At 40.0% G+C, this 24,989-nt stretch overlaps 1 protein-coding gene across 3 annotated transcripts in view; it reads right to left on the bottom strand.

The window, feature by feature from the left end:
• Positions 1-24,989, bottom strand: part of UBTD2 (ubiquitin domain containing 2) — a 75,494-nt gene that overhangs the window by 10,057 nt on the left and 40,448 nt on the right. For 2 of the 3 annotated variants that reach the window (XM_021076607.1, XM_013990651.2), the window contains one exon: positions 11,333-11,569. In XM_021076607.1, coding sequence (XP_020932266.1) covers positions 11,333-11,507 — 175 coding nt within the window. In that variant the 5' untranslated portion in view covers positions 11,508-11,569. Of the gene's footprint in view, positions 1-11,332; positions 11,570-12,698; positions 14,673-24,989 lie in introns of those variants that run through there. The other variant, XM_021076606.1, reaches the window with a different exon arrangement.

Raw genomic sequence — 24,989 nt, 5'->3', positions numbered from 1 at the left:
CCAGGTTAGGGGTCAAATGAAAGCTGCTGCTGCTGGCCTACGCCACAGCCACAGCAACTCAGGATCTGAGCTGTGACTGAGACCTACACCACAGCTCATGGCAATGCTGGATCCTTAATCCACTGAGCAAAGCTAGGGATCAAACCCGCATCCTCATGGATACTAGTCAGATCCGTTACCACTGAGGCATGATAGGAACTCCTTGACTTCAGAGAAGCTGAGGTTGATGCAGTACATTCCCTGGGACCACACTGGAAACGCTGCTTTCCCTCCACCCCAGCACCCAGAAAGGCAAAGGAGGTCTTCTTCAGAGACAAGCCTACTGACTCAGGGACAAACTCCCACCTCAGCTATTTTAGGGCCTTTTTTGCTCAGTTTGATGAAAAATGTGACAGCAGCTGAGGTGTGGATAAATCTCTATTGTATAACTTCAAATCATTCTTATTTCTTTGAGGATAGAGAGAAGGAAAGGATATAACATTTAATTTACCATTAATTGGTCATCGGATTTTTTTTTTTTTTGGACACACCACGGATTGAATTGGAGCTGCAGCTTCGACCTATGTCACGGGTGCAGCAATACTGGATCCTTAACCCACTGTGCTGGGCCAGGGGTTGAACCTGAGCCACCTAGGAGACATGCTAGATCCTTAACTGGCTACACCACCGCAAGAACTATAGTCATCAGATTCTTTATTAAGACATCATTTCATTTCTAAACACAAGTCTGGTAAAAATCCTGTCTCTCATGTATATGCAATCTTCATGCTTTTGTTTTTAAGCTTTATGTTCATGAATTAAGTTTACTAAATGACAGATTCTTACAGGGACCTTAAAAAGAATCAGAATTCATGGCTTCCTTCATATGGAAATTCCTAGGAGTTGACTGGGAGCTGCAGCTGCTGGCTTACACCACAGCCACAGCAATGTGGGATCTGAGCCACATCTGTGACCTATATCACGGCTCACGGCAACACTGGATCCCCGATCTGCTGAGCAAGGCTAGGGATAGAATCCACATCCCCATGGATACTAGTTGGATTCGTCTCCACTATGCCAGGATGGAAACTCCCTCATGGCTTCCTCCTTAATGGGCCTCTAATACACTTAAGAGGAAGAGGAAACAAAGCCTACACACACATATTTCTGCCTGTCCATGTCTCAGAGGATCCACCTGTTTCTCTTTAGTATTAATAGAAGTATATCATTTTAAAGTATTCTATATAGTGTGAGAGTGACTAAAGTGGTAGACATGGAATTAACATTGAAGATTACTTGCATATTCACTTTATAGAAAACACATATGAAATGACTTGACTTTGTAATTTAGCTGTTCTAGTTACTGTTAGATTTAGAACTTGTGTTCAAATTTAAATTTCATGTCTTCTATATCAGAAAAATGACATAACCTCTCTATGCTTCAGTTCTCTCATCTGTTTAAAATGGATATTTTTGCAGTATGGAGGTTTCTTAGAAAATTAAAAACAGAATTATCTTATGTTCCAGCAACCTCATTCCTGGGCATATACCTGGACAAACAATGATTCAAAGGGATACACGCACCCCTATGTTCATTGCGGCACTATCGCAACAGCCAAGACTTGGAAACAACCTAAATGGCCATCAACAGAAGAAGGGATTAAGAAGATGTGGTACATACACACAATGGAATACTACTCAGCCACAAAAAAGAATGAAATGATGCCATCTACAGCAACATGGATGCAACTAGATTCTCATACTAAGTGAAGTCAGTCAGAAAGAGAAAGACAAATACCATATGATATCATTTATATGTAGAATCTAAAGCACTACACGAATGAACCTATCTACAAGACAGAGACAGACTCACAGACATGGATAACAGACTTGTGGTTGCCAAAGGGGATGAGGAAGGGGGGAGGGGGAGGGAGAGGGGTGTTTGGGGAATTGTGAGTAGTAGATGCAAACTATTACATTTAGAATGGATAGACAATAAGGTTCTACTGTATAGCACAGGGAACTGCGTCAAATCTGGGGTAAACCATAATGGAAAGGAATATTTTAAAAAAAGAGAATGTGTGTATATAACCAAACCACTTTGCTGTACAACAGAAACTAGCACATTATAAATCAACTATACCTTAATACAAAATTAATTAAAAAAATAAAACAGGGATTTTTGGAAGTGATTATTATAGGCATGAGAATTCAATAATATCAATTCAAAACATGAGCTGATAGTATTTCTGATTCTCAGTCCAGATGTTCTTTTCACCATTTTGGCTCCCTATACACAGAAATGCTTTATTTATAAGTGCCTTAGTTTTAAAAAGCTCAAACTGCATTATACATAATTTAATGTATTCACATTTGCTATATTTTGAGATAAAAGATAAGGGGAAAAAATACTGGGCACCTCCTTTCCTACCTGTATTTTGAAAGTGATTAAAAAATAAGTTTGGAGTTCCTGTTGTGGCTCAGTGGTTAATGAATCTGGATCCATGAGGATGCAGGTTTGATCCCTGGCCTGGCTCAATGGGTTAAGGATCCAGCATTGCCATGAGCTGTGATGTAGGTCGAAGATGTGGCTCAGATCCTGTGTTGCTGTGGCTGTGGTGTAGGCCAGCAGCTGTAGCTCCAATTCGATCCCTAGCCCAGGAACTTCCATATGCTGCAGGTGCAGCCCTAAAAATAAAAAAAATAAAAAATAATAAGTTTTAAAAATAATTACTTTTTCCTACCTTTCACACCTTTAAGCATGGGAAAGGACAAAAGAAAAGGGCCTTGAAAAGCCCAACTGAAGACCTGGCAATGTTTAGTCACAGGAAGAAAGAATAAATTTGGAGTTGTTTTAAGTATGAGAAAAGTGTTTGGGTACTAGTGAGCAGCTACTCCTCTAACAAGAGAGATTAAGAGGGTAGCTTTTACATTTGAATTGCAGGGAGATGGAAAACACACTAACTATAGATGCTAAAGAAATAAAGAACAAATTTTCTACAAAATTAGAAGGTAGGGAAAGGAAGTAGGCAATTTTTAAAATCCGTTTAAATCTTCTAAATAATAATTTTTAAAAAGTATTAAAGCCTCTTCTTTATAAGATAAACAGATCATGTTTCTGAAAAAGCTTTCACTGAAAATACCTGAATAGCTACAATGAACCAGACTCTGAAAAATAAAAATAAAATCCACTTTTTTTCCACTTTATTTGGGCAACCCACTTAATCTATAATCTGGTTCCACAGGCACAATAGTGTATGTAGGAAATATTTTTAGGAATTTTAGGTAATGACATAATATCAACTAGAAAAAGTAAGCTCTTTAGGAAATTTAAAACTGAGTAAAAATATGTAAATAATGAAAAATAAAGCTGTGTGTAGTAATGAAAAATAAAAGCTCTTCTAGGATGGGGAGGCTATGGAAAGAAGTACCAAATATCAGAATCATCCAGGGAGCTTTTCCCACAATAGGACACTAGTACACATGTTCATATCATCCCCAATTGAGTCATAATTTCCAAAGTGAAAATACATGTTCATATATAAAATCCCCAGATAGTTATGACACCAAATTCCCTCTTAACAATCCCTACTGCCATCTGAGACTAACAAACTAAAGACTTATCAGTGATACTAGCAGAGGAAGATAATTAAAAAGCACAGGATTACTTTGTGCTTAGATAAGGCAGGAACATATAATGAATATGACCTGCTGACTGGAACTTAGACAAAACACATGTAATTATCAAGGGAACCACTATAAGAAAGGAAAGAAGAAATATACAGAAAAGCGGTTTTCATTGTTTACTTGACAAATAACAGAAAAGGTAACTATCAGCACATAGCAAAAAAACACTGACACTAAATACAATTTAAACCAAAGAGGGCACAACCTTGCATATTTTGAGCATCTAAAATGATATATAACACAGATAATACAACAGGACATATACAAACAACATTTACAAAGACATTTTCATATTGTTTTCAAGCTTTAAATACTTTTTTATAATAATTACACTGGGATGATAATGGGAATGAGGTTGAGAAAACAAAAACATTATGAGCAGAGAAGAAAGGATGAGATGAAAACAAAAAAGGGAAATGTTTTTTGGTTTTTTTTTTTTGGTCTTTTTGCTATTTCTTGGGCCGCTCCCACGGCATGTGGAGATTCCCAGGCTGGGGGTCGAATCAGAGCTGTAGCCACCAGCCGACGCCAGAGCCACAGCAATGCCAGATCCGAGCCACGTCTGCAACCCACACCACAGCTCATAGCAATGCTGGATCCTTAACCTGCTGAGCAAAAAGGCCAGGGATCGAACCCGCAACCTCATGGTTCCTAGTCAGATTCTCTAACCACTGAGCCATGAAGGGAACTCCAGGAAAATGTTTTTAAGAGAACTTAGAAAGAGGTGTATATCCTTCAGGTTGTCAATTTATGATCAGTTCAACACCCTTATGGGTAATACTGACAGATGTAGATGAAGGGGCACAAATGTGGACCAGGTAGCAGGTGATGCTAAAACAACAGTGCCCTCACTGCTTGGTGACCCATTCATAAATATACTACTTTTATTGCTACTGAATCAATATAACTGCAAAAATCCCATTAGGCATATGCCCAAAAGAAGGGTGCTCTAAAAGTCAAAGAAAGATGTTACCAATAGACAATACATCCAGAAAAAGAATGAAATCTATAATTTAAGAATTTAGTGCAAGGAATTTACTTGTTAATATAAGAGTTCAAGAAGAAGAATCATCAGCATTACTATTTTTCAAGTATTTTCTTGATTATGGTAAATAAACAATTCACATGTTATAACCGCATTTAATGACGACAACCATCCTACTTACAATCCATACTTTACAGATGAAAGAAGTGAAGCCTACAGAAAAGAAGCAATTTGCCCAAAGTCACACAGCTCTAATACAGTAGAGGCTAGGTCTGATACCAAAGCCCAAGCTAACTAAACAGCAGCTAAATGAATCCCAGGTAAAATTTCAGTTACATAATTACACCAAAAATATGGAAGAGATTTCAGCAATACCACTGAGGAGGTCTAGGTAAACATGTAACTAAATAGCTAAATTATAAACTGAATATGAATTAAAGCACATGACAAAATACAATCCAAAAGTCCAACCATGGAGTTCCCGTGGTGGATCAGTGGGTTAAGAACCCGACTAGTATCCATGAGGATGTAGATTCAATCCCCAGCCTTGCTCAGTGGGTTAAGGATCCAGTGTTGCTGCAAGCTATGACAGAGGTCACAGATGTGGCTCATATCTGGCGTTGCTGTGGCTGTGGTATAAGCCAGCAGCTGTGGCTCCGATTTGACCCTTAGTCCAGGAACTTCCACATGCTGCAGACGTGGCCCTAAAAAGAGGGAAAAAAAAGCCCAACCAAGAAACATTACTTTGATAAGTTTCAGATATGAACAAGGGAAATCAATCAAGGATACCAATGACAATAATATTAAGATTCGGACAAGAATCCCTGTCATGGCGCAGCAGAAACAAATCCAGCTCGGAACCACAAGGTTGCGGGTTCAATCCCTGGCTTCGCTCAGTGGGTTCAGGATCTGGTTTTGCTGTGAGCTGTGGTGTAGGTTGCAGAGACGGCTCAGATCTGGTGTTGCTGTGGCTGTGAATTAGGCTGGCAGCTACAGTTCTGATTAGACCCGTAGCCTGGGAACCTCCATATGCCATGGGTGCAGCCCTAAAGAGACAAAGAGACTAAAAAAAAAAAAGACTCAGACAGTTGATATTATAGACTTTTCAAAGAGGAAAGTCAGTTTGATTCTTTTTTTTTTTTTTTTTTTTTTTGGTCTTTTCTAGGGCCACGCCCGCTGCATATGGAGATTCCCAGGCTAGGGTTCGAATTGGAGCTGTAGCCGCTGGCCTACACCACAGCCATAGCAACTTGGGATCCGAGCTGTGTCTGCTTCTTACACCACAGTTCAAGGCCATGCCAGAGCCTTAACCCAATGAGTGAGGCCAGGGATCGAACCCACAAATTCACGGTTCCTAGTGGGATTTCTTAACCACTGAACCACAACGAGAACTCCCAATTTGATTCTTTCATGCTAAAGCAGAAAATATTCCTTAAACATCAATGGGGAGGAATAGAGGCTCATCCAATATTTTCAAATTTCCAATAATAAGTCTCCCTAATCTGTTGGTTAGTTGGGCTGGCAGGATCATTGCTTTTCAGTTTACACAGATAAGCAGAAATGAGGGACTTGACTTTCAGAGATCTGAGCTCATATCTAATAGGATATGCACAGGCCCCTGCCTTAAATGAAACAGAGCTATTGTGCCTCCATGAACTTATAAACAAGGCCACAATTTACTGAAAAAAATTAGATTTTTCCATAGGTACAAGTATAAAGTAAGGAAGCCAAAGTTCCAAGGTTCTGGATCTTGGGCTTCTAAATTAAGACAATCATAGATAAACAACACCCCTACCCAACTTGTAGGACTATACAAATATAAATATATTCTGCTTTAAAAATATAGGATATAGGAGTTCCTGTCGTGGCTCAGTGGAAATGAATCTGACTAGTATCCATGAGGAGGCAGGTTCGATCCCTGGCCTCGCTCAGTGGGTTAAGGACCAGGCGTTGCCACGAGCTGTGGTGTAGGTCGTGGGTGTGGCTCGGATCCCCATTGCTGTGACTATGGCGTAGGCCAGCAGCTACAGCTCCGATTCAACCCCTAGCCTGGGAACCGCCATATGCCATGGGTATGGCAGTAAAGAGACAAAAAAATACATTAAATTAAAAAAAAATAGGAATATAAACATTAAAAAGAGAAGAATGATAAAACTCATAATAAAGGAAGGCCCTTACCTTTATATTATATTAAAGCAGTATCTGAAGACAAATTACAGAACTAAAAAGGGTAATGGAGCAAGACTTTGTCCACTCCAGCCAAGTAAGAGGTAAAGAATTCAGAGACTATTCAAGAAAATAGGGACTAAAGAGTCATAATGAAGAGTTCCCACTGTGGCAGAGAGGGTTAAGAATTGGACTGCAGTGGCTCAGGTCGCTGTGAAGGTGCAGGTTCAATCCCCACCTGGCACAGTGGTTAAGGGATTGGCATTGCCACAGCTTGCAGTGTAGGTCACAGCTGTAGCTCAGATGCAGTCCCTGTCCTAGGAACTTCCATATGCCACAGATGTACCAAGGAGGTGAAAGACTTACATGCTGAGACTATAAAACATTAATCAAGGAAATTAAAGAGGATTCAAAGAAATGGAAAGATATTCCATGCTCCTGGACTGGAAGAATTAATATTGTTAAAACGGCCATATTACCCATAATAATCTGAATCAATGCAATCCCTATCAAATTAGCCATGACATTTTTCACAGCACTAGACCAAAAAATCTGAAAATTTATATAGAACCATAAGAGACCCAGAATTGCCAAAGCAATCCTGAGGGGAAAAAAAAAAAAATCAATCAGGAGGCATAACCCTTCCAGACTTCAGACAATATTACAAAGCTATAGTAATCAAGACAGTGTTGGAGTTCCTGTTGTGGTGCAGCAGAAACAACTGTGACTTGTATCTATGAGGATGTCCATTCTATCTCTGGCCTCGCTCAGCGGGTTAAGGATCTGGCACTGCCGTGAGCTGCAGTGTAGGATGAAGACGTGGTTTGGATCCTGTGGTGCTGTGGCTGTGGCAAAGGCCACCGGATACAGCTTTGATTCAACCCCTAGCCTGGGAACTTCCATATGCTGCGGATGTGGCCCTAAAAAGAAAAAAAGTGTGGTACTAGTACAAAAACAGACATCCAGACCAATGGAACAGAACAGAGAACCCAGAAATAAACCCAGACACCTATGGTCAATTAATCTTCAACCAAGAAGGCAAGAAGATAAAATGGGAAAAAGTCTCTTCAGCAAGTGGTGCTGGGAAAACTGGACAACTGCACATAAACCAGTGAAACTGGAACACACCCTCATACCATGCACAAAAATAACTCAAAATGGCTTAGACTTAAACATAAGATAAGACATCATTAAACTCCTAGAAGAGAACACAGGCAAAGCATTCTCTGCAATCAACCGTACAAATGTTTTCTTAGGTTGGTCTCCCAAGGCAATAGAAATAAAAACAAAAATACACCAATGGGAACCAAATCAAACTTCAAGCTTTTGCATAGCAAAGGAAACCATTAAAAACACACACACAAAAAAAAAAAACCAAAAAGGCAACCTATATAGGAGAAAATATATGCAAAGGATGCAACCAACAAGGTCTTAATTTCTAAAATATATAAACAATCCACACAACTCAACAGTAAAAAAACAAACAACCCAATTGAAAATGGGCAGGAGACGTGAATAGACATTTCTCCAAAGAAGGCATACAGATGGCCAACAGGCACATGAAAAAATGCTCAGAATTACTAATTATTAGAGAAATGCAAATCAAAACTATAATGAGGTACCACCTCACACTGGTCAGAACAGCCATCATTAGTCTACAAATAACAAATACTGGAGGATGTGGAGAAAAGGGAACCTTCCTTCACTGTTGTGGGAATGTAAATTGGTACAACCACTATGGAAAACAGTATGGGGGTTCCTCAGAAAACTAAATATAGAACTACTCTATGATCCAGCAATCCCACTTCTGGGCATATATCTAGACAAAACTTTCATTGAAAAAGATGCATGCACGCCTATGTTCACTACAGCATTATTCACAGTAGCCAAGACTTGGAAGCAACCTAAATGTCCACTGACAGATGAATGGATTAGGAAGATGTGGTACATACATGCAGTGGAATACTACTCAGCCATAAGAAAAGAACCAAATGATGCCATTTGCAGCATACATGGATGGAACTAGAGATTTTCATATTAAGTGAATTAAGTCAGAAAGAGAAAGACAAATACAGTATCACTTATATCTGGCATGTAATATATGGCACAAATGAACCTATCTACAGAAAAGAAACAAATGCACAGACATGGAGAACAGACTTGTGGTTGCCAAGGGGGTAGGGGAGGGAGTTTGGGGTTAGTAGATGTAAACTATTGCATTTAGAGTGGATAAGCAATGAGATCCTGCTGTATAGTTATAGGGAACTATATCCAATCACTTGTGATGGAACATGATGGAGGATAATGGGAGAAAAAGAAGGTATAACTGGGGACTTTGCTGTACAGCTAAAATTGGCAGAACATTATAAATCAACTACAATAAAAAATTTTAAAAAAGAGTCATAAAGAAATGACATTCTATTATAAAGTTTTCAAATGTAGGAGGAATTATTTTTATACCTGTGTGAAAAGTGATCTATATATAGTGGGTGCTCAATAAATGGTATTAACCCAAGCCCACACTAACAAGTTTTTTTTTTTGTCTTTTTAGGGCTATACCCATGGCACATGGAGGTTCGCAGGCTAGGGGGTCGAATGTGAACTGTAGCTGCCGGCCTACAACACAGCCACGGCAATGCAGGATCTGAGCCATGTCTGTGACTTACACCACAGCTCAGGGCAATGTCCAATCTTTAACCCACTAAGTGAGGCCAGGGATTGAACCCATCCTCATGGATACTGGTCGGATCCATTACTGCTAAGCCACAATGGGAACTCCACAAGTTTTTATTAATAAAGAATGGGATAGCTATGGAATATATATTTTTAAAAGTTTAAAAGCACAATTAATTCAGAAAACTAATAAAGGTTTGGAAAATTTGGAAGGATACTAAGTTAAACAACTTTTATTTGACAAAGAGTCAAAAGACATAATTCAGGAGTTCCCTTGTGGCACAGTGGGTTAAGGATCTGGTGTTGTCCCTGCAGCAGCTTGGGTCACTGCCGTGGTGTGGGTTTGATCCCTTGCCTGGGAATTTCCATATGCTGTGGGCACAGTCAAAAAGAAAACCCATAAAGCAGATGATTACATAGTGAAAAGTACTGTTGCTCTGAAAATGTAGACAAATAAAGGAAAATACCGAAAAAGAAACAAGATATAATAATAAATAGAAAACAATACCAAAGAATACTGGTGATTATATAGACACCTGAGACAACTTAGAAAAACACTAACTTGAAAAACTGAAGAGAAAAATCAATGTATAAATACAGTAACCAACAGAACAAGAATATAAAATCAACATTTAAATCTCAGTATAGCATGACATTTTCTTGTTTCTAATCAAGAAGACCAAACATAAGACCAAACATGAGAATATGAGTCAAGCATGTATGTCTTTGGAAACATTCAAAGCTTATGGTGGTCCTTATTTTTTTTTAAGGCCACACTAGTGGCACATGGAAGTTCCCAGGCTAGGGGTTGAATCAGAGCTACAGCTGTCAGCCTATACCACAGCCACAGCAACATGGGATCCAAGCTGCACCTGCGACCTACACCACAGCCTTTGGCAACCCAGGATCCTTAACCCACTGATCAAGGCCAGGGATCGAATCGAATTGAATCCTCATGGATATTAGTCGGATTCATTTCTGCTGCACCACAACAGGAACTCCCTTATGGTGGTCCTCAGAGTCACATTCCTAAGCAAAGGAGAGAGGTTTACAGGGATACAAACAGAAACCTGTCCTCAATAACATGTGCAACTCACTTCCAAGTTTAGGTTTGCTCAATATGCTAACAACAGGCTTGAGGAGAAAGGGTAATGACTAAAGGTGTGTCCACTGAGTCTCTGGCTTCTGAGATCTAAATTTGAGACTACCTCTCTAGTGCTAGCAGGAAACCAGTGAAGTAGAAACTGTAGAAGCTGGGGTGGGGGAAGGTCGTGATGGAGAACTAGGTAATGGAGAAGTCAGAAAATATAGGTCTATCAAGTGTTCTCTTTCTTGAGATTAAAATACACACACACACACACACACACACACACAGACACACACACACACAGAGTAAACCTATCTCTAGCTAAAAGATATACATTTTCGGCATTCTCGTCGTGGCTCAGTGGTTAATGAATCCGACTAGGAACCACGAGGTTGTGGGTTCAATCCCTGGCCTTGCTCAGTGGGTTAAGGATCCGGCATTGCCGTGAGCTGTGGTGTAGGTTACAGATGTGGCTTGGATCCCGACTTGCTGTGGCTCTGGCATAGGCCGGCGGCTATAGTTCCAATTAGACTCCTAGCCTGGGAACCTCCATGTGCTGTGGGAGCAGCCCTAGAAAAAGCAAAAGGACAAAAAATAAAAATTAAAAAAATAAATAAAAAATTTAAAAAGATACACATTTTCAAAACAAGTTAGAATAACATATAGCAAGAAAATGAACACTTCCCATTCAGTTTCTTCCCCTTAGAAAGGAGCTGATGATGTTTCACTTTGTCCTTGCAGACAACCAAACCTACCGTGCGGTAATGTTATGTTCGCACCATCAATGATTGCTTGGGCCAGTTCATGATCATTGCTTTCAAAAGCATGTGCTGCAGCCTTCAAGGCGTCCCAAATCTCTTTACGGCCTTCAAAAGCTGGTGCAGTATCCCAAAATTCGTCTCTCTTGCTGCGCAGTTGTCCATCTGTCATGGGATAATCACTTTTCCATTTGGGTTTCTCTTTTTTCAGAGGCTGGTTACGACCTAAAGCAACTGGGAAGAAAAATAAAAGGCTGACATCAAAACCAAAATTTATAAAAGATGTATTAATAGTTATCTGGTCATTCTTTGAGTCTTTCATCAAAATTATAGCTAGAAGTTGGCCGCTAATTCTTGAATTCTGAAATTCCCCTAACCCATTTTTTTTTTCTGTCTTTTTGCCTTTTCTAGGGCTGCTCCCGCAGCACATGGAGGTTCCCAGGCTAGAGGTCTAATTAGAGTTGTAGCCCCTGGCCTACGCCAGGGCCACAGCAACGCGGGACTGAGCCGCGTCTGCAACCTATACCATAGCCCACGGCAACGCCGATCGTTAACCCACTGAGCAAGGCCAGAGACCGAACCTGCAACCTCATGGTTCCTAGTCGGATTCATTAACCACTGCGCCACGACGGGAACTCCCTCCCCTAACCTATTTTAGATCTACAAGAGAAAATGGAGACATTAGGCGGCCTTATGCAAACCTTCCAGTGACAAGTTAGTAGCTCTTTTCCATTCAGTCTGCCTTCTCTAAAGGATGACTTTTAAAATTACTCAGAAAAATGACAGTTAACTATTTCATCTGAGAGCCGGGGCAGAATTTAGAGTCAAATGACACCATAAGAGAGAGTAAGATACTAGGAGAAACCAAATGGCAGCAGTAGTTTGAATCTCAGGACCCTTGAACTTATGAAGCCAGAAAGCAGGACCTGAGAAATCCTAGAGTGAAAAGACTGCTTTGTGGTGCCCAGAGGGAGAACTGCCAAACCACCATATCCACTAGGAAACTGGATCACAGAAAAGCTTCCTCTAGCATCCTGCTCTGGACTTAAGTCTAGGGAACTGTGAATATCTTTCTCTGACACTCAAATACAGGACCTAATACATAAAGGGATGAGGGGAGAGGGAGTGCTTTACTCTGGAGAAACAAGGACTGGAACAGACAATCCCTGATACTAGGCTACGAGGGCAGCTCCCAGACACGAGGAGAAGAACTACAACATCCTACTCTAGTTTCAGTCCTGGAGGAGAAGAAAAAAAGAGGGTAAGAGTCCACCTTTTGCCTGCTCTAAGCGGCAGCGTAGCTCCTTAGAGAATGTCACAGAGTAGTAGTGCTAGAACAGCTTCTTTGCACCCAGATACTTACCTGGCATATGATCACTGACAGCACACTGACATGTAGAGACATTCTTATCTTATACAGTGCCACAGATAAGAAACTGTTAAACAGCTGAAAGAACGGGTAGAAAGAAAACTACAGTTCGATGGAGTGGTGGGTAAGAGTGGGTGGGAAATAAATGACAGAGAGAGTAGGAAGGAGAAGGTGTGTGTCAAAATTCAATGTTCTACATTTAATTGCAGGAAGAATACTGATTTACAAGAAATTACTCTCAAAATGGTTGGAAAGAATCCCTGAAATTAACCACTCCTTCACTGGCTCAGGGCCAAATGAAATTTGGGCTATTCATCACAGAAATAAAACAAAATGACTTTAGTCCCTAGGCAATCTCTACTGCCCCATACCAGGCCATATTCCCAGATAAGAGGACCAACTGGCACTACAGAGTGTATCTGGTTTGACACTTGGATTAATCCATGCTCTCTTCACCCAATCTGGCCATTTTATCTCAAGGCGGCACAACAGTTTCATCCTCTCACCTTCAGAGTGCACCATGCCACTGCCAGCTGTTTTTCTCTTAAAACACTAAGTATTTTGACCCACTGTACTTTTTGGCCCTCTAATTTTTCCTAGCAAAATGTGAGCCAGTTCAATCCTACAAGTGTGTACAACAGAGAAGGGAAACTGTCTATTTAGTAGCAGAGCTGAAATAGAGCCCAAGTCTCCTTATTTAATTAACAAACCTTTACTGAGTGTCCACCAAGGGTAACGCTACAGATGTACATACCAGGTTCGATTCAATTGTGAGAAACACAATCTATGCTAATGACTTTCCCTGCACCTTCCTCATGACACAGGTAAATGCAGATAGAGCATTATTCCCCAAAAGGTGTTCAGAGTATTTCATCTCCTCCTGATTCCACCAAAAAGGTAAAAATTTACTTCCTGCTATATTAACCTTTATGTGAGTCAGAAACAGTTTAGAGACAACATTCATGATTAGTTTACTGAGAAGACAGGATATCACTGGTAGATACCTATCTGAATAGGTATCTAACTCAATCTTCAAAGAAGATGCCTATTTGAATAAAATTTCATGTCTACTCAAGTAGTTCCAAAGAACTGTCCAATGTTGTACGTATTAAATGTACCAAGAGAAAGTTGGCATAATTCTGTCACTGTGGGAGAATCACAAAGCAAAGGCAAAAACAACAAAACCTCCACAATCTCAGTACTTAAACCAAAGAAGCAGAAAGGCCCTCAAAGAGAGGAATCCAACAAACGACAAGGTTCTGTTGCATAGCACAGGGAACTATATTCAATGTCCATAATGGAAAAGAAACAGAGATGAACCCAACAGAAAAACTATCTCATAATAAAGGCAGAAAATACTTTGGAAAAAGTAAAGCTGCCTTCCTTACATATATGAGAAATTTATTTTACCTGTACCACCCCCATCTGTAGAGGCATAAGAATAAAGTCCCTTAAAAAGGACAGATTATATATTATGTTGCTTAGGGATAATCCATACTCCAAATGCATTTTCAAATCTGTATGACATCAAAAGTTCCAAATTACTTTATACAAAAGTAAGTAAGACAAAATAAATGCTTGTGACATGAAGCAAAGCTTACTTTTATTTCTGTCTAGGTCTCTGCTTTCCCCTATATCCCGTCATATGTAATAGAGAATATCTACCCATCAAATGTCCACTATAAAAATACTTAAATCTTTTCAACATAAAATATTTTAGTGAAACCCTGAGTATTAAAGAATTTTTACTACAAAATATGAGGTTAAGTTTCATGTTACATGTGGTTTATTGTCTAAATTATTTTTGTTAAATAAACTGGGAAAAAAATAAAAATTTAGCAAAAGCATTTAAACTATCCTCTTGAAATATTTATCCCCTCATGAAAATATTTAGGGTTGGAGTTCCCACAGTGGCCCAGCGGAAACGAGTCCGACTAGGATCCCTGAGAATGCAGGTTTGATCCCTGGCCTCACTCAGTGGGTTAAGGATCCGGCATTGCCATGAGCTATGGTGCAGGTCGAAGACGCAGCTCGGATCTGGCGTTACTGTGGTTGTGACGTTGGCCAGTGGCTACAGCTCGATTCGACCCCTTGCCTGGGAACCTCCAAATGCTGCACGTGAGGCCCTAAAAAGACCAAAAAAGAAAGAAAAGAAAATATTTAGGGTTGTTATGAGGATTTAACAAATTCACATTGTACAGCACTTATGATAATGACTGGTATATAATAAAGCCTCGAATAAGTGCTTATTAAATAAAAAAAATAAATTTGGAAGTATATACGAAATTTTAAAATCTTTTTTTTTTTTTTTGTCTTTTTGCTATTTCTTGGGCCGCTCCTGCGGCATATGGAGGTTCCCAGGCTAGGGGTCGAATCGGAGCTGTAGCCACCGGCCTATGCCAGAGCCACTGCAACGAGGGATCCGAGCCGCGTCTGCAACCTACACCACAGCTCACGGCAACGCCGGATCGTCGTTAACCCACTGAGCAAGGGCAGGGACCGAACCCGCAACCTCGTGGTTCCTAGTCGGGTTCGTTAACCACTGCGCCACGACGGGAACTCCCCGAAATTTTAAAATCTTTAAACATTTTTGCAAAAATATACAAAGTCTTTTTTCTTTTCATAATTTCTGAACAACCTGACATTCTGAAAACATAGCACAAAGTACCTTCCTTAATTTAAAAAAGAACTGTTCTATGATTGCCAGGTACTTCTTGTACATTTATCAGAGTATATTTTCTAGGAATTTGCTCACCAAACCTTTGATTTTAGGGGATTATCACAAGCCTGTATTTCTGAAAATACTTTTAACACAGAAAGGAGCCTAGCAGCTAAGTAGCTATGTTTGTACCAAGTTAATCATTTAAAAATAAGACGTAAAATAATTAATTTGATTAATTTTATGCACTGAAACTTTTAGATTTATCTGTTTCACACATCTTCTGACTCCTGATACCAAGATAGAGATGCTCAGTATGAATCATGGTATCAGAGAATAAATACTATGCTTTAACAATAAATTTAAGTACAGGAAACAGTTCTTATTCCCTAAATTTCTGATTCTAAATCTTTAAATTGTAGGCAACCAACCATATTAAGTTGGTTGGAATACACTAAGTTGTATTCCATGGTTTAACATACAAGAAACAGAAGATTAATAAAGATAATTTTTAAAAATTTTAGGAGTTCCCATTGTGGCACAGCAGAAGGGAATCTGACTAGGAACCATGAGGTCGGGGATTCGATCCCTGGCCTCGCTCAGTGGGTTAAGGATTCCACGTTGCCGTGAGCTGTGGTGTAGATCGCAGACGTGGCTTGGATCTGGCACTGCTGCGGGCTGTGGCGTAGGCCAGCAGCTGTAGCTCTGATTAGACCCCTGGCCATGGAACCTCCATATGCTACGGATGCAGCCCTAAAAAAAAAAAAAAGACAAAAAAAAAAATTTTAGAAAACATCCTTTCCCCCCCATCAATCCACATTTACTTTCCAGTCTTTGCCAAAAACTCAGCTTCTCAGAAGCCTCTTGATCACATTCATCCACTGCTTATCTTATCTTTCCTTGTAACCTTTCAACATTTCTTCCCAGGATGTGACAAATAGATATGTTTAACATGTAAAAAACTCAAGAAAGATTTGCTTCTCAGAGCTAATTAGTAACATAATCTTAAAAAAACTTTTTTGGGGCAGTTCCTGTTGTGGCTCAGCGGGTTAAGAACCAACATAGTGCCTGTAAGGATGCAGGTTCCATCCTTAGCCCCACTCAGTGGGTTAAGCATCCAGTGTTACCTCAAGCAGTGGCATAGGTTGCAGATGTGGCTCAGATCCCCTGTTGCTCTGACCGTGGTGTAGACCTGCCTCTGCAGCTCCAGTTCGACACCTAGCCTGGGAACTTCCATATGCCACAGGTGCGGCCTTAACTTTTTTTTTTTTTTTTTTTTTGGCCATGTGGAAATTCCTGGGCCAGGGATCAAACCCTTGCCATAGCAGCAACCCAAGCTACAATGGTGACAATGCCAGGGAACCTGCTGAGCCACCAGTGAACTCTATCTTAAAATACTCCACAACTGAATGCATTTTGCAACTCATTTTGATATTTTATTAGTTAAAAAACAAAACAAAAAAATCTTCAAAAGTGAAGTATGTTTATAATTGTTTTCTCACTTTTGGTTTCTCTTTTAAAACTGATTTAATATTAGTGCTCTTCAAATGAAGGAGAAGCCATAATGTATAGGTATGGTAGATATCAAGATATGTATGATTCAAGAATAGCTTTAACATACTGAAAACTGAAAGCATTAGTTTCCCTAACACAGCAGCCTGAAGAAAACAACTGAATTATTTCAAAAGATCACCATCAAAGGTGATCAAAGGAGTTCATGTGTGGCTCAGCAGGTTAAGGATCCAAAGCTGTCACTGGCAGTGTGGCTTAGGTCACTGTTGAATGCATTCAGTCCCTGGCCTGGGAACTTTTGCGTGCTGTGGGTACAGCCAAAAACCAAAAAAAGAAGGGGGAGGAGTGTTGTTTAAAAGAATTCTGAAGACTTTAAAGCGGCAAGGAACAGGATTGGGATACTGCACCCATTTTAGACTGGCAGAGCCTTAACGTAATGAAATGAAAGGGAAATTTTGAAGTTCCCGTTGTGGCTCAGCAGTAACGAACCTGACCAGTATCCATGAGATTGCGGGTTTGATCCCTGGCCCTGCTCAGTGGGTTATAGATCTGGCATGGCCATGAGCTGCAGACAAAAGGGAAATTTTTCTATCACCTCAAGAGCTAAGAACAGATCCTAAAGAACCCTTCAGTAACAGATTGTGCTTGTCTAAAAGGATAGTTGTAAAATACTGTACTTTCATATAAATTTAGAATACACTATATATACACATATGCATATATTTCCTAAAGAAACTAACTGCCAAAATAAAAATAGAGGTTTGGGGGTTAAAATGTCTAAAATACGAGCATCCACATGCCAAAAGTCAAACCATATCTATATTAGCTCTACCGTCTTGAGAATTTGAAGGGCTCTGAGACAATCTTACTATTTGACAGAAGTCCTGACAATGATAAACGACTTGATCAAGGTCAAAAAGAGCCAATATTAGAATCCAGAAGACTAGATTCAAAGTCCAGAGCCCTCTCTCCATTTTGGCACCCCATGCCTTACCAGTGCTGAGAAGTGTGTTTTCTTGTACATACCAAGTCAATCACGCAGGTTCATTCAACATGTGCTGAGCTATTTTTGTAGTAACACTCATTCATCTTTCACGGGCTTCATTATTACCAATGCAATGTCGCTGGTAGGACACAGGAAAAGCTAGCCCAGCAGCACCAGTTCCCCAACTCCAGCCAACCTACCACTTGGTTCATTTCTTTGGAGATAACGCTCACCAAAGAAGAATCCTCTAAGGGAAGAGGTAATGCAGTTTTCTGATATCAGCTACAACTTACACAGCACTGAGCATCTACAGCAGACTAGGCACTAAAGATCACATGTATGCATACTCACTTAAGTTAAAGCCACCATTTTTCACACTACAATTTTATAACAGAAATGAAAACTTTGACTATGCGTATATCTTAAAGCTTATAAAAACTAAGCAACGAGAGCCTAATTTTAAAAGCATATATGTAAATGTAATGTTGTTTTGGCTACCTTTATTGAGGTCGGAAAAAAATCAACATAATGACCTCATATTGACTTTCTGGCCCTGTTTCCCAGAGTATAAGTCAACTTACCAATCGCCTGAACATATAAACAGGCAACAAGAAAGCCTAACTGCAACATAATATTTGAAGATTCATCCAGTAGAAAAAGTCCTTATTAAAAATATTACAAAGAGTTCCCTGGTGGCATAGTGGGTTAAGGATCCAGTGTTGTTACTGCTGTGGCAGGGGTTTGCTCGATGACTGGGGAACTTCCATCTGCCGTAGGCATGGCCAAAAAATGAAATGTTACAAAAGCATACAATTAACCCCACAAACAAACAAAATAACTTTATTAAGAAGGGTAACAAAGAGTTCCTGTTGTGGCTCAGAGGTAACAAGCCTAACTAGTATCCACAAGGATATAGGTTCCACCCCTGGCCTCACTCAGTGGGCGAAGGATCCAGCGTTGCTATGAGCTGTGGTATAGGTCACAGATGTGGCTCGGATCTGGTGTTGCTGTGACTGTGGTGCAGACCGGCAGCTGCAGCTCTGATTAAACTCCTAGCCTGAGAACTTCCATATGCTGTGGGTGTGGTCCTAAAAAGCAAAAAACAGAAAACAAAAGAGAGAAGGGTAACACAACATAAAATTGGGTCTAAGAATATGGTCACCTAATACCACCGTGCACCACACTGTACTTTTTAAGTTATACATTAAATTTTCATATGGTTCATTCTGTGGAGGTGTGGGGGTGGCAGAATGGCTTCATCCAGAGTTGCATTCTTTGGAATGCAGGGACCTTTTCTTCTCTCAATTTATGGGCAGTTTAGGGGAGGGAAGAATACAAGTCAAGGATGTCCACTGTTTCTACTACTATTTAACACTGTATTCAATGTGCTGGTCAGCACGATCAGACAGAACAAAACAGTTAAAAGTGTAAGAACCAGAAAGGAAGAAAACCATCTCTAATTATAGATGTTATGATGGTATGACTGGAAAATACAAGAAAAGCAGTACTACAATGAAATGACGAGAAATCAATATGGTAGAGGATATAAAACGTTGGCCTTTTTACATAAATAAAATACCCAGCTTGGAGTTCTCTTGTGGTGCAGTGGTTGCGGATCTGGTATTGTCACCGCAGCAGCTTGGGTTGCTGCTGTGGTGCAGGTTCGATTCCTGGCCCAGGGACTTCCACACGCTGTGGGCCTGGTTAAACAAAAAAGAAAATACCCAGCTAGAAGATGAAAAGATCCCGCTTATAATAAAAACATGAAAGACATAATATTTGGAATGCAACATCTCAAGAAAAAAATTTTTTTTCATCTTTTTTGGGGTCTTTTTAGGGCAGCACCCTCAGCATATGCAGGTTCCTAGGCTCAGGGTCTAATCAGAACTGTAGCCACAGGCCCACGCCACACCCACAGCAACACCAGATCCGAGCCACGTCTTTGACCTACACCACAGCTCACGGCAACGATCCTTAACCCACTGAGTGAGGCCAGGGATTGAAGCTGCAACCTCAAGATTCCTAGTCAGATTCATTTCTGCTGTGCCACGACAAGAACTCAGGAAAAAAAATTTTAACTCCTAAAAGATACAAGCATAGATTCAAATAACATTTCTAATCACTTGTACTTGGGACTTCAATGTTACAAAGATGTTGATTCTTCCAAAGTTAATACCTACATTTAACATGATTCCAGTGAAAATAATTTTTAGAAAACTTTCTGAAGCTAGATAAGTTGATTTTAAAATATATATAGAAAAACAAACAAGGAGGAACCATTAAGAGAACTCTGAAAAAGAAACACAAGGGGAGTTCCTCTTGTGGCTCGGCAGTAACAAACCCGACTAATATCCATGAGGACATGGGTTCAATCCCTGGCCTTGCTCAGTGGATTAAGGATCCAGCATTGCTGTGAGCTTCAGTGTGGATCACAGACACGGCTCAGATCCAGCATTGCTGTGGCTATGGTGTAGGAAGGCAGCTGCAGCTCCAATTCAACCCCTAGCCTGGGAAATTCCGTATGCCGAGGGTGCAGCCCTAAAAAGCAAAAAAAAAAACAAAAAACAAAAATGAGGGAGTTTGTTCTACAAATATTATAAAACCATTGCAATTAAAAGCATGTAAGGCACATAACTAAATCAATAAAACAGAATAAAGCTCAGAAAAAAACTCATACATATTATGAATATTTAGTATATGATAAAGGTCTTAAACCATTGGGAAAAAAAATGGATTTTTTTTTTTTTTGTCTTTTTAGGGCCATACCAGAGGCATACAGTTTCCCAGGCTAGGGGTCCAATTGGCGCTGTAGCCATCAGCCTACCTCACAGCCATAGCAACGAGAGATCTGAGCCGTGTCTGTGACCTACACCACAGCTCATGGCAACGCCATATCTTTAACCCACTGAACAAGGCCAGGGATTGAACCCACGTACTCATGGACACTAGTCGGGGTCGTTAACCGCTGAGCCACTATGGGAACTCTGAAAAATGGATTCTTAAAAAACAATTTTTATGGCCACACCCGCAGCATATGGAAGTTTCCAGGCCAGGATTGAACTTAAGCTGCAGCTGCAACTTATGCCATAGCTGTGGCAACACCGGATCTTTAACCCACCGCACCAGGCTGGGGATCTAATCTGTGCCTCAGGAGCAACCTGAGCCACTGCAAAGACAACATCAGATCAATCCACTGTGTCACAGTGAAAACGCCCCCAAAATGGATATTTTAATAAAAGAGTGTTGGAACTGGATAGCTATTTAGAAAAAGATAAAACTGGAGTTCCTGTCGTGGCGCAGTGGTTAACGAATCCGACTAGGAACCATGAGGTTGTGGGTTCGGTCCCTGGCCTTGCTCAGTGGGTTGACAATCTGGTGTTGCCGTGAGCTGTGGTGTAGGTTGCAGACGCGGCTCAGATCCCGCGTTGCTGTGGCTCTGGCATAGGCCGGTGGCTGCAGCTCCAATTCGACCCCTAGCCTGGGAACCTCCATATGCCATGGGAGCGGCCCAAAGAAATAGCAAAAAGACAAAAAAAAAAAAAAAAAAAAAAAAGAAAGAAAAAGATAAAACTGGGTCAATACTTTAAACTTACACAGAAGAATAAACTCCATATGAATCTAAGATCTACATGTAAAAACCAAAACAAGTACTAGGAGAAAACATAGATAAGTTTTTCTTATAACCTAGAAATAGTGAATGCTCTTCCAGAAGCCATGAAAGAAGACTGATAAATTTAATCTTATATACATTTCTGTATGGGGGCAGGAAAAGTCAAAAAACAAATGACAAGGAGTTCCAGCTATGGCGCAGCAGGTTAAGGATCCGGCGTTGTCTCTGCAGCAGCTTGGGTCAGATCCCCAGCCTGGTGTAGTGGGTTAAGAATCCAGTATTGCAGCAGCTGTGATGTACTTCAAAGCTGTGGCTCAGATTCAGTCCCTGGCCTGCTAACTTCCATACGCCGCAGGTGCAGTCAAGAAAAAAAAAAAAAAAAAACCTTGAGAAAATATTTACAACTTTGTATCATAAGGGGTTGATTTCCTTCATACTAAAAACTCTTAAAAATGAAAAAGAAAAAAAGCAAAAACTCTGTGACAGAAAAATGGCAACAGATGTGAACATATAGCTCAAAGGGAAAAAAGGAAATGACATGGAAAAATTTCTAACCCCAGTCATAAGAGAAGCCAAGTGAAAACTACACATTTCTTCAGCTCCTAGCTATGCAATAATCTAGGACACACTATGCTAGTGAGTTGTACAGAAATAGACACTCTCCTACCTTTGTGATAGGAGTATAACACCCCATAAAACTATCATCTAAAGGATTCCAGGGTGGAGAGGAACTCTGGTAACATATAATAAAATCAGTTATTCATTCACCCACTGACCCGATAATCCCAGTTTGGGGATTCTTACTTTTCAAGATATACTTCCATAAATATGAAATATAAAAAGTTACTTCCTGCAGCTTTATTTGTATTGAAACAATCTAATGGATGTATTATGGTATAATGCAACTGTAAAAAATAAGGACAAGACCTATGAATTCAAATGGAGAGATTTCTGAATATGTAAGTAAAATAATAGCAAGATATAGAAGAGTATACACTGTACATATACAGCAGTACACCTTATTTAGGAAATATCTATATGCATGTATGTGTGTATATAAATATACACACACACACTTAAAAAACAAAAAGCGCACACTTGAAAGGCTAAACCAACACTAATGACAATGGTTCCTGTGGAGTAGAAGGGACAGAGATAGGAGCAAGACTTCTGAGTATAACTTTTTTGTTGTTGATTTTTTTTCTGGTCTCTTTAGGGCCACACCCATGACATATGGAAGTTCCCACGTCAAATCAGAGCTACAGCAGCCTGCCTACGCCACAGCAATGCAGCAGCACAGAACACGGGATCCAAGCCTCTTGGGACCTACACCACAGCTCACAGCAATGCCGGATCCTTAACCCACTGAATGAGGACAGGGATTGAAGCACATCCTCATGGATACTAGTTGGGTTCATAACCACCTAAGCCACAACAGGAACTCCTGAGTATAGCTTTTTATATAGATTGGACTTTTGAAAAATTTTAAGTATTTTACATGTTTAAAACAAAATCAAGCCAAAAAAGGAAGACGTAAACCAAAAAATTGAATATAGAAATTAATCTAACTATATATCAAGTATTAAAATAACCATAAAATGATTTCAAGTTAATTTTGAACATGATACTCTGACTATATATCTTCAGTGTGATAAATTCTAAGGAACAAAAAACACACTACAAAGACATCTTAAAACTTTATTCTGCTGATTAAAATACTAAGAATTTACAGAGAATACCAATTTACTCTAATTCTAACACATTTACTCTTTACTGTAGAATAAACCAAATAAGGAACTATATTTTTATCACTGGAAACCACAATTTTTTTTTGCTTTTTTTTTTTTTTTTAGAGCTGCACCCATGGCATATGGAGGTTCCCAGGTTAGGGCTCCAATCAGAGCTACACCTGCCGGCCTACACCACAGCCACAGCAACAAAGGATCCAAGCCGCATCTTAGACCTATGCCACAGCTCACAGCAATGCCAGATCCTTAACCCACTGAGGAAGGCCAGGTATCGAACCTGAAGCCTTACAATTCCTAGTCGGATTCATTTCTGCTGTGCCATGACGGGAACTCTGAAACCACATTTTTTTATAAAAGAGAAAAAGAAACAAATATAAAATATATAAAATTAAAGACACGAAAAAACTTAGGTTAATTCTGAATTGGGTATCAATAGGAACAAATGATTTAAAGATAAAAAGTATTTTATAGCTCTGCTGACTAAAACGTCTTAGAAACAATGATAACCCAGTAGCAATGAGCATACCTACCTCCCAGATCTTAGCTGTTTAGTGATGGTTTTTTGTTTTTGTTTTTGTTTTTGGCCATGCCCTTGGCATACAGAAGTTTCCTGGCCAGGGAGTGAACCACACCACAGTAGTAACCAGAGCCGCTACAGTGACAATGTCGGATTCTTAATCGAGTGGGCCGCTAGAACACCTCCCACCCCAGATCTTAGTTTTAAACATTTTGCTCCATTAAAAAGTCCTAGGGCTATTTGGTGAAACGGCTACAACCAGAGCTGGGAAATTGAGAGCAAGACTGAGACATCTGATTGTGCCAAGAAAGCAAGAAAGTACTCAAAACACTAATGATAATGAGACGACTTCAAAGGCACAAAGGAGACAGTTTGAAGGAGACACCTGCATCAACTTTAGAACTGCAAAAATAATGACTGAAGTGGACTTTAAAATATTAAATAAAAATTCATAAATCCCAACTAATATTAAAAGGGAAAAATGAGAGAAGAAAGGCTCTTTACAGAAGAATGCTGGTAATAAAAGAAGAGAAGAGGGAGTTCCCTTTGTAGCTCAGTGGTTAACAAACCCCACTAGGATCCAGGAGGATGCAGGTTCGATCCCTGGCTTCATTCAGTGGGTTAAGGATCCGGTGTTGCCGTGAGCTGTGTGCTGTAGGTCCCAGACACAGCTCGGATCCCGAGTTGCTCTGGCTGTGCCGTAGACCGGCAGCCGTAGCTCAGATTGGACCCCGAGCCCAGGAGCCTCCATACGCCGAGAGTATGGCCCAAAAAAGAAAAAAAAAAAAAATTTAAAAACATAAAAAAAAAAGAAAAAAAGAAGAAGAAAAGAATGACATGTTAAAAAGAACAAACCCATAACTAATTTGGGTAAGGATTATCAACAGATATACTAAGCATCATAGGTAACTGGATGAGCAAGGTGTCAGAGGATCACCCCCAATACTGGGAACTGCTAAAGAAAATTACACTGTAGATACATTACCTTAACCAAGTGACCAAACTTAGCCTCTCGAAGTTCTGCAATATGAAGTATACAAAACAAAGATGAAGTGAGCTTTTTTTTTGCGGGGGGGAGCCCTATCCATGGCATGTGGAAGTTCCCAGGCCAGGGAATGAAACCATACCACAGCAGTGAAAATGCTGGATCCTTAACCGGCTGAGCTGCAAGAGAACTCCAAAGATGAAGTTCTTATTCAAAATGCTTAACTTGAATCTAACTGAACTTCTAAACCTAACTTCTCATTTAAAAGA

Source organism: Sus scrofa, chromosome 16 (genome assembly GCF_000003025.6).
Source record: "Sus scrofa isolate TJ Tabasco breed Duroc chromosome 16, Sscrofa11.1, whole genome shotgun sequence".
Classification (NCBI taxonomy): domain Eukaryota; kingdom Metazoa; phylum Chordata; class Mammalia; order Artiodactyla; family Suidae; genus Sus; species Sus scrofa.
This window is presented reverse-complemented; position numbering and strand designations above follow the sequence as displayed.